The 15,173-nt window shown below is 45.0% G+C and overlaps 4 protein-coding genes across 7 annotated transcripts; 3 read left to right on the forward strand and 1 right to left on the reverse strand.

Moving 5' to 3' along the window:
- Window positions 1-1,046: 1,046 nt before the first annotated feature.
- LOC109785873 (protein INVOLVED IN DE NOVO 2) lies at window positions 1,047-5,248 on the forward strand. Of its 3 annotated transcripts, none has more exons than XM_020344462.3 (8): window positions 1,047-1,187; window positions 2,217-2,275; window positions 2,568-2,732; window positions 2,938-3,140; window positions 3,411-3,605; window positions 3,707-3,922; window positions 4,021-4,265; window positions 4,917-5,248. In XM_020344462.3, exons 3-8 carry the CDS (start codon window positions 2,573-2,575, stop codon window positions 4,924-4,926), a joined length of 1,029 nt encoding a protein of 342 aa, XP_020200051.1. In that variant the 5' UTR covers window positions 1,047-1,187; window positions 2,217-2,275; window positions 2,568-2,572; the 3' UTR covers window positions 4,927-5,248. The 3 variants fall into 3 exon arrangements, with proteins under 3 accessions (XP_020200051.1, XP_020200064.1, XP_020200052.1); XM_020344475.4 differs by having other exon boundaries at window positions 3,414-3,605; XM_020344463.3 differs by lacking the exon at window positions 1,047-1,187 and adding an exon at window positions 2,009-2,028.
- Window positions 5,249-5,840: 592 nt separating this feature from the next.
- Window positions 5,841-9,525, forward strand: LOC109785862 (ribosome biogenesis protein BRX1 homolog 2). The gene is made up of 9 exons (XM_020344454.4): window positions 5,841-6,001; window positions 6,446-6,684; window positions 6,793-6,934; window positions 7,316-7,394; window positions 7,518-7,642; window positions 8,064-8,165; window positions 8,271-8,339; window positions 8,534-8,632; window positions 9,231-9,525. Exons 2-9 carry the CDS (start codon window positions 6,482-6,484, stop codon window positions 9,366-9,368), a joined length of 957 nt encoding a protein of 318 aa, XP_020200043.1. The 5' UTR covers window positions 5,841-6,001; window positions 6,446-6,481; the 3' UTR covers window positions 9,369-9,525.
- A 1,766-nt stretch (window positions 9,526-11,291) lies between these two features.
- Window positions 11,292-12,294, forward strand: LOC141041260 (ribosome biogenesis protein BRX1 homolog 2-like). The gene is made up of 5 exons (XM_073507389.1): window positions 11,292-11,312; window positions 11,395-11,496; window positions 11,597-11,665; window positions 11,751-11,849; window positions 12,157-12,294. The coding sequence occupies exons 1-5, from the start codon at window positions 11,292-11,294 to the stop codon at window positions 12,292-12,294; spliced, it is 429 nt and encodes a 142-aa protein (XP_073363490.1).
- Window positions 12,295-12,606: 312 nt separating this feature from the next.
- LOC109785853 (probable purine permease 11) lies at window positions 12,607-14,856 on the reverse strand. Of its 2 annotated transcripts, none has more exons than XM_020344447.4 (2): window positions 14,698-14,856; window positions 12,607-13,967 (listed from the first exon to the last, which is right to left on the reverse strand). In XM_020344447.4, the coding sequence occupies exons 1-2, from the start codon at window positions 14,732-14,734 to the stop codon at window positions 12,826-12,828; spliced, it is 1,179 nt and encodes a 392-aa protein (XP_020200036.1). In that variant the 5' UTR covers window positions 14,735-14,856; the 3' UTR covers window positions 12,607-12,825. The 2 variants fall into 2 exon arrangements, with proteins under 2 accessions (XP_020200036.1, XP_040255657.1); XM_040399723.3 differs by having other exon boundaries at window positions 12,607-13,963; window positions 14,698-14,840.
- Window positions 14,857-15,173: the final 317 nt, after the last annotated feature.

The raw sequence follows: 15,173 nt of genomic DNA on the forward strand, positions 1-15,173 counted from the left end.
GCTTCAGAAACATGCAGGTGGACGAGGCCTTCTGTTGGATCTGGAAAACCAAGTGTACAATGCAGTGGAAAATGTTTGCATGGCTGCTATTGGCTGATCGTTTGAACACCAGAAATATGCTGAGAAGGATGCACTACAAAATCCAAAATGACGATTACACCTGTCTGTTATGTCAAAACCCACCGGAGGAAGACATTACACATCTCTTCTTCAACGGCCCTTTCAGTAGGAGATGCTGGGATAGTATAGGGATCCAGTGGCCGGTTGGTGATTGCAGGCTCACGTTGCTGCACGCTGGCAAAAACTCTTGGAGTGGGCACATGTTCATGGAGGTATTCACGGTGGCAGCATGGGGGATTTGGAAGGAAAGGAATGACAAACACTTCAGGGGGATCCAGCCAACCTTGAGATCTTGGAAGGCCAGGTTCAAAAATGATTTTGCCTTGCTAGTCCATAGGGCCAAACAGGAGCTTGCCCCATACATCTTGTCACTAGTTGCTGCTTTATAAAAGAGATATCTCCTTTTGTAACCTCTTCTCTCACTCCCCCCCCCCTCTCGCACATGTAGATGCGGACTTGTATGTAGGCTGACTGGACTGTACTAACTTTTTAACATTTTAATATAAAGTCAGTGGGATCCTCTCCCACTGTCATCAGCTCTCAAAAAAAAAACTTTGGATGGCAGCCTCCCGCATCCGTGTCCGCGGACTAGTCCCCTATCCGCGGAACGGATGAGGGAGAAAATATGCGGGTCGCCGTTTGGGATGCCCTTAAGCATATTTGTTCTTTTAGGGGAAGATTAACATTGCTATTGCAAAGATCATAATTTATATACGAATTAAATTAATCAGAAAGTTGACAGTATTATAGGTATATAAATATTTCCTCTATAGACTTAGCCAAACTTTGCCAAGCTTGGTTTTTGGAAAATCTGCACACACTGTACATAAAAAAAAAAATCACACCTCCATCGTGCAGTGAGAAAGGAAGTCACCACACACCACACATTCACACTCGAAAGAAGCAACAAACCTGTGAACAGGGTGACGAGGTACTGCACCCAGTACCAAAATCACCGCCCCCTGCTCGGCGAGTATCCCCCGAGTCCTGTACTCCTGCCTCCTTTTCTTCTCCCCCATCCCCCACCCACCACCCCCACCCGGTGTGCAAGGAAGGCCCAATATTTGGTACTGCGATTATCCTGCCCCTTTGCTATTTTGGTCTCGCAGTTGTTCTTGTGCGTCGCAGTAGGTGCAGATTTCTCGGTGTGCGGCCCATATTCTGAGCGAGTTTTCTGACTGTTCTTGCTGCTTGGGGGGCTGATCAGGCCGTCCCAGGCTTCCAGCCTTCGATTTGTTCTGCGATTTCCGGATCATTTCACTTCTTTCGCCAATGCTGTTCCCAGAGGACCAAAGATAACCCCCATGGATTTTCCCCCAATCTCTGTACTTTTTGGGTGGTCAAAGGCGACCCTTTTCCAAAGAGCACAGTAAATGTTTTTTTTTGCGACAGAATAAATGTTCTTTTTGGAGGTTTCGAAGAAAGCATTTTTTCCCCTAAAATTAGTTTTTTCTTCTTCGTGGAAACCCTAAACTTTTGATTTTGGGCTGCTTGTCCGAAAGAGCAGGTTCAGATCTTGCTACCCCTTTTGTTTTCTTCTTGTCTTGAAAGCTGGAGAAAATGTTTTCTTGCTTTTTATGGTTTCTTCTGGGTACATGCCAGTGAAAGTACAGTACATTTCAGTTTGACCGTCCCAGCCTTCGATTCGTTGTGCGATTTCCAGATGATTTTACTTCTTTCGCCAATGTTGTGGTAAAGGGAGCGTTTGTTCGTGTCCCCCCTCCCTCCTCCCCTCTTCTGCTATTCTAAGGGGGGAAAACACACTGCATTCTTGCCATTAGGCAGTACTTCACCCGGCGCAAGTTGTGTTCTTTTTGGAGGTTTGGAAGAAAGCATTCTTCCTGAATTTAGTGCTTTTTCTTGGAAACCCTAAACTTTTGATTTTGGGATGCTTGTCTGAAAGAGCAGGTTCAGATCTTGCGACTCTCTTTGTTTTCTTCTTGTTCCGAAAGTTGGAGAAAATGTTTTCTTGCTTTGTTTTATGGGTTTATTCTGGGTAGTGTACTACTACATATCAGGGCAACTAGATTTCGGTTTTGTGGGGTGCTAATTACATAAATCCCTTCACTCACCTGATTAATCGTTTCCCTTTGCAGACCAGTTTGAAGGACAGTGGTGCTGGTTCTTGCCATCTCGGCGTGCTCCATTTGCTAAGGTGAGTGAGGTCTTCTCTGCGTGTTTCTTGGATCTCGTCAGTGTTTAATCTGTCACATTACTCCCTGATTTTTACTCATGAGTTAAAAATCCACAGTAAGTACTCCTTTTTTCCACATAATCACCTGAATTTTAACTCATGGAAGCACTGCTAGGCACAAACTGTCAGATAAAAGCCATAGCTAACCACCACAACAACACTAGCACTAGAAGTATAAATTGTATGGTATGCTGTGGAACTGCGCACATGGTGTGTAAATGCTGTGATACTCTGTTGGCTACTGAACCTGCAGACTTTATGGCTGAGAGCATAGCAACAGCCCGCGCTGGATCATTGGTTTCAAAGCTTGAGTCCAAGATATGCTATCATAGGGATGCAGCCCTCGAGTACATGGAAATCAAGGCCGTGGTTGGTGAGGTCATAGAAGAGAAGGAGATGCTCCAGCATGATTATCATGGTCTGTAATCTCTTTCATATGGTTCTCTATTTCCAAATTAGTTTCTTATAGGGCCCTGATAACTCTTGTGATCATTGGCATGTGTCACGACACATTTTTGGTAAGCTTCATCGTTGTCGTGCATCTATTTCAGTCTTGGACTATTTAGTGCAAAAATATCAGTTTTGATGTGAAAATGTCATGGTAACTTGGGACATTTTGGCAGCACTGAAAGATGAACTTGAGGCGGCAAAGAAAACGATTGTGGAAGTAAACAAGGAGCTTGCAGCAGAAAATGAGGAGACCTCTCTCAATAAAAAGGAGTTGGAGCTTGTAAGGAAGAAGCTTCAAGACTGGGAAGCTAAGCAAAATCTACCTGAGCTACAGAATTGCTCTGCTTCTGAGCATGTCCAGCCTAGTAATAGTAAGGTAATCACACCAACGTATAGTACCAACCCTTGCTTGAAAACAAAATGTGTTGGTTTCGCAGTGTTATCTGTTCATTATTTTTTCTACATTTGTATCTGTTCATCATATTGACATGCAACTTAACACCTTCAGAAGTTATATCTCTTTTGTTGTAGTCTACATATATGCAAAAACAAAATATCTTCAGTCTATGTAACTTGGTAGGTTCCTTTCTGTTTACTGTTTGTCCTTGATAAACCATGTCTTGCTTATAAAAGTTTTGGTACGAAGCAGGGGCAGAAAAGATCAATGAGGCACCAGGAAGTGCCATCTCAAGGACCTCTGGGAATTGATGCTGACAAGCCTGACCTGGCAGAAGAGCGTCCTGGGAGCATGCTGGTAAACAACCCCATTGTTGGCCAAACCTCAGTTGTTTCACCAAGCACAAATGATGACATGGTGGCCCTGCGTGAACATATGATCAAGGTTTGCTCAGAGCCATGGAATATTTCTCCAGATATATGTAGATAGATATTGCATAGTTCATAGATATGGTAGCCGATGTGACATGCAAGTCATTGTTCCAGCAATTCCTTGAAATCGATAAATACGGCGGGCGGATCATCGGGATAAAGGAAATGGGCAAACTGAATGTGAAGGCATTCGAGATTGCTTGCGCTGAGAAGTTCCGTACCACAAAAGCCGCTGATGCGTCAAGTAAGCTGTACTCACTGTGGCAGCAGCGGATCACTGACGTAAGCTGGAATCCCTTCAACACGGTCACGGTCGAGGGCAATCATCAGGTATGTCAGCTGACAGTTGTGGGAAGCTTCTTGGCATCTGACTAGTTGTGTTTGACCAATTATCGACATTAAAAGATCATGTGCTGCTGCATTATCAGGAGGTTCTGAATGTCAATGATGATAAGTTGCAAGAACTGAAGAAGGAATGGGGAGAAAGCCCCTACAAAGCTGTCATCGATGCGCTGATGGAGATGAAAGAGTACAACTGCCTAGGCGACAGGAGCACCGTCTATGAGCTATGGAACTACAGGGCGGACCGGAAAGCCACCCTAACGGAGTGTACTGAGTACATGGCCGATCGTGTGCAAGAACTCACAGCGGTCAAGCGCAGGAAGACTCGCAGGTACATACATGTAGCTGTTTTTCTTTTCCTTTTCATTTTGGCGATGATAGCATCTGAATGGCAGCTGCATGCATACATTACTGTGCTTCTAGTTCATCCATGCCCATATGCTTGTGTTTAATCACCTGTGAGGCATTTACTTGATCTTTAATCATCTGAGAGCCTTTCATTTTCCCTAGATTCTATTCTTTTGCCTATCATTTTATTTGTGAATCTCGCGGCATCAGAACATCAGCCTATATGGCACATGAATCTTTGACACCCACCGTAGAAATCTCAAGGTACCACCGTAGAAATCTCAAGGTAAATGTTTGCGTGATACAGACAGGCAGAATAAGGCCCGACCTGGTGATCCATGAAACATCAGACCATTGAAACAAAGAGCAATTCCACACTGAGTTCTTGGTGTGCCCTGTCATGATTTCCTTTTTCTTTTTGTGTGATGCAGGCAGGCAAAAATAAGGCCTGACCATGAAACATCAGATCCTTCCTGAAACAGTTCTCTGTTACAGCAATGAAAGCTTGCTTTGTCTAAACAAAAGTTTCCTTTAAACAAGAAACCTGCATCTGTGCTACTGAAATCAGAATCACCAAAGCAGCTTACTTGTACCTATCATTGAGCTCATTGGTTCCCTTTGTATTATCATGCAGGAGGATATGATGGCTCCTGCAAGATGCACTAGCAAGGAAAAGAGGTTGCCAGACCCCCTTTAGTAGTAGTTGAGCAGTAAAACTGTTGTGTGTGTGCTTTGGATAATTATTAATCTGACTGTGGCAAGAGAGGGGAAACTATGAGAGCAAGCCCTTTTGACGTTGTTGGACCAAGTTGTAGCTTATGACTATCTGTACTGTTCTACCTTATGCTCACCTCTATCTAAAACAATGCTACTCTGCATTCGGATTTCAAAAGCAGAGCAAGTGTGCTTGTATGTTTAGGTTATCAACTCTTAAGTCTTACTGAAGTAGTGAAGTGCATGCATCAACATGGTTGTCATTATCATGTTTCAAATCCGTTGGGTATCTAGTAGCAGCAGAATTTTCTACAAGCACTTTTGAATTGCAAACATGAAAAATATGGTTCTCTATGGCTCCTTGAGATTGCATATATCTTACTCAAGGAGCAGTAATTTTGTGTTCCTATTTTCCCTTAACACGCGCGGAGAGTGCTACTGTAATTTTACATGGTTTCAGAGCTTTCTTGGAGCTAAGATGTCGGTATGAAGCATTCTGCATGAATTCGTGAACAAATGCACTGTGAATTACAGTACGTAAGTAACCATACGAAGATGGACAGGCGTTTGGCAATCGGATTCGTATAGATGTTTTGTAATCATGATCGACATTTGTTTTTAACAAAAAAATCAGAAGAAAAAGTAAGCAAACGAATGAAAAGAGAACATGAGGACTAGGAGTTTACTTTTTTTTTTTCTTTACTACTCCAGAGCCCGGGTATTTCGGATCGGAACAGGCAAGCCGCGTCCGCGAGGAGCCCAATCCAAATCCGACTGGGCTCGCACTCACACGCCCAGCCCAGCCCACCCCGGCCCACAAACACGATGAAAAATGCCAACCAGCATCAACATCGCCCAGAAACTCAGGGTTTCCTTCCTTCCTTGGACCTCCACGCCGCCGCCTCCTACCTTGTCCAGACGAACCACCGCAGCGTTGTTGCCGAACCACAGCTCTGCCCCCGCGCCGCGCCTCCGGTGGCCGCTTCTTCTTCGACTCCGGCATAGGTAAAGCCACTCGCGCGGCCCCTCTCCCCTGCTTTCTCTTATGCTCAGTGTGCCCACGCCCGTCCAGCCGTGGTAACAGTTCGGCACGGGCTGCGTTCTGCGGCCGTACAAGTTTCACGCTGCACGCTGATTAGTAGTGCAACCGAGCATGCGTATATGTATTTGTAAGAACACACAATCTTTGCAAGCGCTTGCTGGCCATCGGGCAAGTAAATGACTTGCTGTCGATTAAGTACAGGGTCCCTTTTCGCCAAGCAATGCATTTTCTTTCTTTCTAGAAACGGTCCCTTGCACGCAAGTGTTCTCTGTTGGGTGATGAATCCAGATGTATGGGTACTTCATTAGCAATGTGAATGGATTATTGATATGTGACGCGTCTGCGATGCCAACATTTGTGCTCCTCGTGATTCTGTTATCTAATAACTAGAGTTTATGTTTAAGTAGATTTAGCCCTCAAGTGAGGCCCCAGCGTCTCACCCCATGGCGAAGAAGAGGAAGCGCAGCTCCGATGCTCTTGCCCCTGCTGCTGTAGAGAAGCCTGACGACTCTGCGCCAGAGCGGCCGGAACGCACCCTCTTCGGGTTTAAGGACTCGTCTGATGAGCCTGCTTCTAAGGACGCAGGGCCTTTCTTCCGGAACAAGGAGAAGGTGCTCATTACGTGCTCCCGCCGCATCATTTACAGGTAAGCGTGCTACCCTCTCTGCTCGGAGTTCTGTGGTGGTTGTTGTTAGACCAATGCTTTTCTGGGGGGGTGTTGATTGTTTTGCGGATTGGTTTGCGCTGTGCGTAGGTACCGGCATCTGATGCAGAACGTGGTGTCGCTACTGCCGCACGCCAAGAAGGACAGCAAGGTTGAGTCCAAGCAGAGCAAGGGCAGCGCGCTGAACGAGCTGGTCGAGCTCAGGAGCTGCTCCAGCTGCCTCTTTTTTGAGGTACTACACACGTACTATGCTCGCTGCTTGCTTGCCAGCTTGATGGAAATAGTTTACCTTCGATCAGCTCAAGGTTGCGTACTTTGATAGGGGAACTATATACTAGGAACATTAACAGTTGCTAAATCATACTGCATTTAACATGGAACAGGTTAGTCGTTTCTGGTGTGAAATCAACTTCAAAGTTAGCTCTGATCCGTATCATTGTTCTGGTGTGAACCTTACTGAGCTTTGTAATCCACACTGTCTGTTATGTGTTTCACAATGTTTAAAAGTTGTCAACTCAACGTTGTTTTACTATCGCTCCAAAATTAGAGAATTTAAATATGCAATAGAGTTGCTAATTCTTATATTGAAGCATCTTCTGCGTGTATATTGCAGTGCAGAAAACAGAAAGATCTTTACCTTTGGATGGTCAAGTCCCCTGCAGGGCCATCAGTGAAATTTCTAGTCAATGCTGGTATACTCTCACACCAATAGTAGTTATTCAGTTGTTTTACTATGCACTGGATTATGTACTGTGTATTTTTATCGTGATGTTTCGTCTACTAATGCCCGACCATCCTGTAACATTTACGTGCAGTTCACACCATGGAGGAACTGAAGCTCACCGGCAACCATCTGAAAGGGTCACGTCCTCTGCTAACATTTTCTTCAAATTTTGACCAGCAACCTCATTGGAAGCTCTTGAAGGAAATGATAACACAAGTACGTGATGATTTGGCTTGTTACATTATGCTGCATGTGTTATCAGCATTTTGAACAAAGCTGATATTGACCTGTATTTAAAAAAACTTCGGTTTTTGCAAGATCAATTTATTCTTATTTAGTTGGTGTCAAAAGAGGTTAAACTTGACTTTTGATGCATGTTTACGGTAAAATCATATTTGTCCACACAGTAGTTACAGACTAGCATGTGGGTGTAATGCATCCACTATTGCTCTTTTTTATGTTTATAATAATATAGGCCTCTGAAGGAAGGATTCACACTTAATAACTCAGGCTATATTAGTATAGCAGAGGTGATGATATACTTCGATATAGTCAAATTAGTAATCCAGTGGAGACATGCTCTTCTTTTAATGGTAGACTGTCAGAGCTAACTCATTGCCCATTGCTGTAAATGCAGATTTTTGCTACTCCAAAAGATCATAGGAAGGCAAAACCTTTTCATGATCATGTTTTTGTGTTCTCCATTGTGGATGACCACATTTGGTTCAGAAATTACCAGGTGATGTCTTGGTCTTTAGAGTTTTGATTACGACGAACTTTCAATACTTAAAACCTGTCAAGTTATTAACACCATCTGAATTTTCTCAAATCATATACTTGACAGATATCTGTACCCCACAATGAGATTGACAAAGTTGATAAAGGAGGCCTAGATAAAATGACACTTGTTGAGGTAAAAGTAGCGTGAGCCTTCTATCTTGATGGTTTATATAACTTGTTTGCTAATCAATCAACAACAACAACAACAACAAAGCCTTTAGTCCCAAACAAGTTGGGGTAGGCTAGAGGTGAAACCCATAAGATCTCGCAACCAACTCATGGCTCCAGGTTTGCTAATCAATATTCTAATGAAATTGCTGTGTGTAGGTTGGCCCCAGGTTCTGTTTGAATCCAATCAAAATATTTGGTGGCAGTTTTGGTGGCCCCACATTGTTCGAGAACCCATTCTACGTGTCTCCCAATCAGGTATAGCTTGCTTTCACTGGTTGATGTGGACTAAGTACATATATTTCAGACATCTTTGTAATGAAAATCTGGTCTTACCTCTCCGGTCATCAAGGAATGGTTATATTATTTGTTTCTTGTGTTTCTTTGCTTGAAACAAAAGTTGAAACTGAGAAAATCGACAAGTTGAATGATCTGTAGTGTCATGTTATTTCTTGGTACCGCTGGTGTGCAGTTAGCTTTATTGTGTTCTGGAATGGGATTTGATATCAAAATATGGTATACGGAGGGAGCACATTTTTCATGAAATGACATGCATGTCGTGTTTGCACCAGTGGACGGAACATTCAAATGCATGTCATCCATTATGTTTCTCTCAGATACAGTACTCCTTGTACACTACTGCTCCATTCTGTTCTCGTTTTGTTGGACCTAACCAACTAATCATGTTTGATCTGCAAACTTAAAATAGACTAGTGTCATCATCTGGTTGGTATCTTGTTGTGGTTCTGGGGAAAATGATTTACAGCTCACCAGGATATGCATAATCATGTATGCTTTTACATGTACTGAGCCACACCCGGGGGTTAATAACGGTTTCATTGATTTGGAGCACCAGATCCGCGCACTGGAGAAGCGGAAGAAGGCTGGCAAGTACGCCAAGAAGGTGAAGGCCAAGGTGAGGAGGAAGATGCATGAGATGGAGAACACCCTGGAGCCTGATGAATTTGCTGACCTTTGGAAAGGGGAGGACTAGCTAGTGCGGGTGACTGTACCAAAGAATTTGATCGTCAAACCCATGCATGCTGGCTATTGCCAAGCACTGAATTTTGCACTATTATGTGGCAGTTCTTGTATGACAATCAAAGCATGTGTTAATTTATGTAAACAACTTGATTTTGTTCTTGCTCGTATGTCGTATCCTACTGCCTGTGCGTTTCACCTTGTCTTGTGCCTGATATAGTTGCAAGCAAATGATCAAAGCTTCGGTACAAACGATTGATATGATCTCACGGCGTTTTGCGCTTGGATCTGTTGGTAAGAGTGATATTTCGAGAAGATGTTTGCTGTGGCACTTCGTTCCTGCATGCTATACTACTGTGGTTTAGGATAATTTGAATTTAAATATACTTTGTACCTAAACATGACCTGAATTCTTATTCCTTTTCAATAAGAACCTCCAATCCTCCAACCAAACAGGCAGTTCTCTGTTTTTCCTTCTTTTCTTTTGAAGATCACTACTGCAATTTAAAGTTTGTTTACTCTAGTTTGATTGATGGGAGTGTGGGGATTGATTCAGCGTGTGAACTGGGCTGGCACTAGTTTTTGTTTTTGATGGGGCAATGACGCAAAGGAGGGAAAGAAGGCCCAGAGGTTTGAGGAGTTAATGGCGGTGACGGAGAACAAGATATAGCTCGAAAAGAAGAGGGTTGAGCTTGTGATGGCGACAATCGATGCCAAGATGTCTACCTTGAAGATGGAGGACTGATCCTGATGCGGCGAAGATCAAGTGCTTGGCGGGCGAGTTGGGGAGCCAGCCGCTTGAATTTGCCATGAATGGCCCCGCGATAGCCGGACTGAATTTTTTTGGGTCCGTCGGATGTAAACATTTATTGAACATCCGGTACTCTTTAGTTGTGATGCATATGTTTACAACTATTTTCACATATGCAAAAATGCTATTGAATATCAAAGGGGGCTATTGCCCCCATACTCTATAAAAACTCTTGAATGTACCCCTAATTATTAGGCTTGAATATCAAAGCTTTCTTAGAATTCATGCATAATTATTAGGCAGCACGACGTCCTCCCTGCCTAAACATCAAAATATGCAAGCTCGAGAGGAAGCACACTTACTCGCGGTGCTGCAATCCTCATCCACTTCACAACGAGCAACGCAGGCCACACACTCGGGTTCCGAGACCAGAGAACACTCACGCACGATAGGGCCCATTGAACAAAGCTGATATTGACCTGTATATTAAAAAAACTTTTGTTTTTGCAAGATCAATTTATTCTTATTTACTTGGTGCCAAAAGAGGTTTAACCTGATTTTGACGCGGGTTTACGACAAGACAATTTGTACACACTGTAGTTAAAGACTAGCATGTGGGTGTGATGCATCCACTATTGGTCTTTTTGTTATGTTTATTATAATATAACCCTTTGAAGGAAGGATTCACCTTTAATAACTCAAGTTATATTCTAAGGCCATGTGCAATGCTAGGTGCTTAGAAAAATATGAACCAATTTTTTTCTCAAGCCCCAGTGCTTATTTTTATAGCAGAGGCGATAATATACTTCGATAGGGTCAAATTAGTAACCGAGCTCACCGGAGGCCTCCAAAATCAAATTTCAAATTTTTACATTTCAAAAAATTCTAAAAAAAGTACAGATATACATGAAGGCATAACACACATGTGTGTAAATTTTCAGGGCAAAATACGTTGAAATGAGGGCTGTGCAAAAAAGACAAATCTGGGGCTGTTTAATAGTACATGATACTATTCATCCTCCCAAACCATGAATTTGTCTTTTTTGTACATGTCGTATTTCAACGTATTTCATCATGAAATTTTACACACATGTGGGTAACATCCTTACATACACGCATAATTTTTTCCAGAATTTTTTGAATCATAAAAGTTTGAATTTGAAAATTTCAAAAATAAAGGCCTCCATGGAGCTCGGCCTCCAAAACGTCATTCTCCTCTATGGGGACATGCTCTTCTTTTAATGAAAGAACTTCAGAGTTAACTCATTGCTCACTGCTGTACCTGCAGATGTTCGCTACTCCAAAAGACCATCGGAAGGCGAAACCTTTTCATGATCATGTGTTTGTCTTCTCCATTGTGGATGACCACATTTGGTTCAGAAATTACCAGGTGATGTATTGGTCTCTTGGATTTTGATTTCGATGAACTTTCAATACTTTAAACCTGTTAGGTTTCCATATGAATTTTTAGCAAATGATATAATTGACAGATTTCTGTACCCCACAATGAGATTGACAAAGTCGATAAAGGAGGCCTAGATAAAACGACACTTGTTGAGGTAAGAGTAGAGTGAGCTTATATCTAGATAATTTGTATGACTTGTGGTTGCTAATCAATATTGTTAATTAAATTGCCGTGTGTAGGTTGGCCCCAGATTCTGTTTGAATCCAATCAAAATATTTGGTGGCAGTTTTGGTGGCCCCACATTGTTCGAGAACCCATTCTATCTGTCTCCCAATCAGGTGAACACCAGTGGATCGGAACATTCAGTGCAATTCATCCATTATATTCCTTGCAGATACAGCACTCCTTGTACATTACTGCTCCATTCTGTTCTCGGTTTGTTGGACCTAAGTAACTCGTCTGCCTTAAAAATATTTTAGTGTCATGCATGCATAGTCTGGCAGTATAGTAAATTTGTGGTTCTGGGGAAAAGGATTTACTTCTCACGTGTTCACCAGGATTTTGATGGCATCCTGTATTTAATTCAGTTGCAATAAAGCGTTTCCCACATTTTCTAATGAGTGTTTCGTTGATTTGGAGCACCAGATCCGCGCACTGGAGAAGCGGAAGAAGGCTGGCAAGTACGCCAAGAAGGTGAAGGCCAAGGTGAGGAGGAAGATGCACGAGATGGAGAACACCCTGGAGCCCGATGAGTTTGCTGATCTCTGGAAAGGGGAAGACTAGCTAGCTAGAGCGACTGTACCAATGAATTTGTTCGTGTCAAACCAATGCTGGCTGGCCATCGCCAAGCACAGAATTTTGCTTACTATTATGTGGTCGTTCTTGTATGACGATCAAAGCATGTGTTTATTATGTAAACAACTGGATTTCGCTCTTGCTCCTATCCATATGGCCTTGCTACTGGCTGTGTGTTTCACCTTGTCTTTTGCCTCTGATATACTCCAGTTGCAAGCAAATGAGCAAAGCCTCGGTAAAAACCATTAATCCATTTTCCGCTTGGATATGTTGGTAAGAGTAATATTTTACCCTTGGATGTTTGCTGTGGCATTTCGTGTCTGCATGTTATAGATCTGTGTTTTTTGGATACCTTGGTTTCTAAAATACTTTCGTGTCTAAACATGGCCTGAATTCTAAATCTCCAACCAAACAGGATGTATGAGTCCGTATATCTGATATTTCAAAAGAAAAATGAAAGAAAAAGAGTGCGCTATTAGGACACCACTACTGTAATTTTAGCTTTGTTTGGCCAACGTCTCAGGCGGGCAAAGCGGCCTCGCCGCCCGCGCGCGCCTTGCACACGCAGCACTCTGCCGCTCCGCCTTGACCCCCCATGGCCGCGGCGCGCCGGCCGTCGAGGTAGTGCTGGTAGACGTAGGAGAGGAAGCCCCAGACGGCCATGAGCATGGCGACGGCCTTGATCCCCGTCATCCGGTCCCCGAACAGCACCACGGCGAACACCGGCACCAGCGGCAGCGACACGGTGCCCGTCACGTTGGCGAACAGCGACGACACCCTGGTGATCAGCCGCAGCGTCGCCACCGACATGGCCTGCCACGACACGGCCGTCCCCACCAGCGTCGCCACGTACCTCGCCCGCCCGTCCTCGAACGCCGCCATCTCCCCCGGGATCGTCCGCCACTCCCCCGACGCCAGCAGCCCGCACACGGCCACCGTCGCCGCCACGAAGTTGGTGCACATCTGCACCCGCAGCACCCACCGGAGCGTCCTCCCCCGGACCGCCTTCTCGAAGGTGACCTCGAAGAGGGACAGGATGAGCGCGAACACGGCGGACGCGGAGAGGGTGAGGATGAAGCCCAGCGTGTACTTGCCGCGCGGCAGGTCGGCGGCGGAGGTTCCGTCGGAGGAGGAGCCGACGCCGAGCAGCGCGGCCGAGAAGGTGAGCACGACGACCGAGTTGGCGATGAGCGCCGTGAAGCGCTGCGCGTTGATGAGGCGGGAGGTGACGGAGTTGAAGGCGAGCTGCGTGGCGGCCACCAGCGCGAAGGTGGACACCGGCAGGTACTGCAGCGCGTACGAGTACATGAGGTTGTCGAAGCCGATGAGGGTGCCGAGCCCGAGGTAGATGGGCACCATCTTGGCCGCCGCCGGCCGGGGCTCGCCGACGGGGTCGCGCGGCGTGAGGAGCAGGAGGATGGCCAGCAGGGGCGAGCCGCCGGAGATCGTGAGCGTGGCCATCCACTTGCTGTTGCCGCCGGAGTTGTAGTAGTAGCGGCCGAGGAGGGTGGCCACGGTCTGCCCGCAGAGCACGATGAGCATGTCCAGCAGCACCATCAGCCACCACCTGACGCCGCGTGTCCCCGGCCGTCGGCGCTCGTCGGCCTTCGGTCCCGCGCCGTTCTCGCCATGGCCGGATTCTTCTTGCTCCGGGACACTACCTTAATCAGTGGACAGAGAAGGTGACGTAGTTTCAGTAAGTGGATCTCTTTAGTACTAAGTGGATCACTAAAGCCCAGTTCATTTTTTGCAGAAGAAACTGAAACTGAAACTGAATACTGATTGTAGGCCAGGGTTACGTGTTTCTGCTCTGCCTCCATTCCAAGTTCCAACTACTGAATTTATTTATTTGTTTGTACTAAGAAACAACTTCTGAATCCAATCCAACATGAAGATAAGATGACCGGTATGCTATGGGTGCTCTGTATTTATGCCCATTCTCCAATGATTTGGTAGTCTCCAATCAAATACTAGTATATATGAAAGCTACATGCATGATGTGCAGACGCAATGAGTGAAGCAGTTCCTTTTTCGATTTTTTCTCTTGGCGGAAATGTTTAGGCGGCGGATATTTTGAAGAAGCTAAAGAAATTACATCTCGATGCTTGTTGCTAGGTGGTAAGTTACTGTGAAATTACGTTGCTAGCTAAGCTAGTCGAGGGCCGCGACCAGCGCAAGAACAGGCCATGCTGGACTTCCATGGCGACCCTTCTCTGCCGGTCCATTCTTCAGAAAAAATGATCAGCTGCGAGAACTTGGAACGTGCGCAGCCAGCCAGCCAGCCAGGTAAACATCAAGAAAACAAACCATCGATCGGGGCTGATCGAAACCACTGGCATACACATAAAATTACATAATCACGCTTGAGGAACGCAAGTAGAGGAAGATTACCTCTGATCTGGAGCTGGATTTCCTGAGGACTCGACATGTTGCTCCAAGAACAGAATGAGGTGGTGTCTGTGTCTGCTCGCCGTTCACCTCCTGTTGTTCTTCACACCACTCGGCCCTCGCTAAGTATAAGTGCTACGAGCGATGGACCCCTGGCTTCTTGGCAGCGTATATATTGACCAGGTAACCGAATTGTTTCCAATTGTTTGATGCCAGTGAGGGCACATCTATTTCCACCATGATTGGGTGATATTTTTTTATCCACGGTGGAGGACCCCACGCCAACGTGGTAAACAACTTTGGTCTACGTGCTTGGAAGTCATGGCCCCACATCTCACTCAAGCCTGTCATGCGCCGTCCAGATGATGCATGATTGAGGTGCAATAGTTCCAGCTTGACTAAGGCACACACGTGATAGACTTTTATTGAAACGGGGGTAAGATATTTGTCTTGTAGTACCATGAAAAAAGCAGAAGAGA

Source organism: Aegilops tauschii, chromosome 2 (genome assembly GCF_002575655.3).
Source record: "Aegilops tauschii subsp. strangulata cultivar AL8/78 chromosome 2, Aet v6.0, whole genome shotgun sequence".
Taxonomy (NCBI): Eukaryota; Viridiplantae; Streptophyta; class Magnoliopsida; order Poales; family Poaceae; genus Aegilops; species Aegilops tauschii.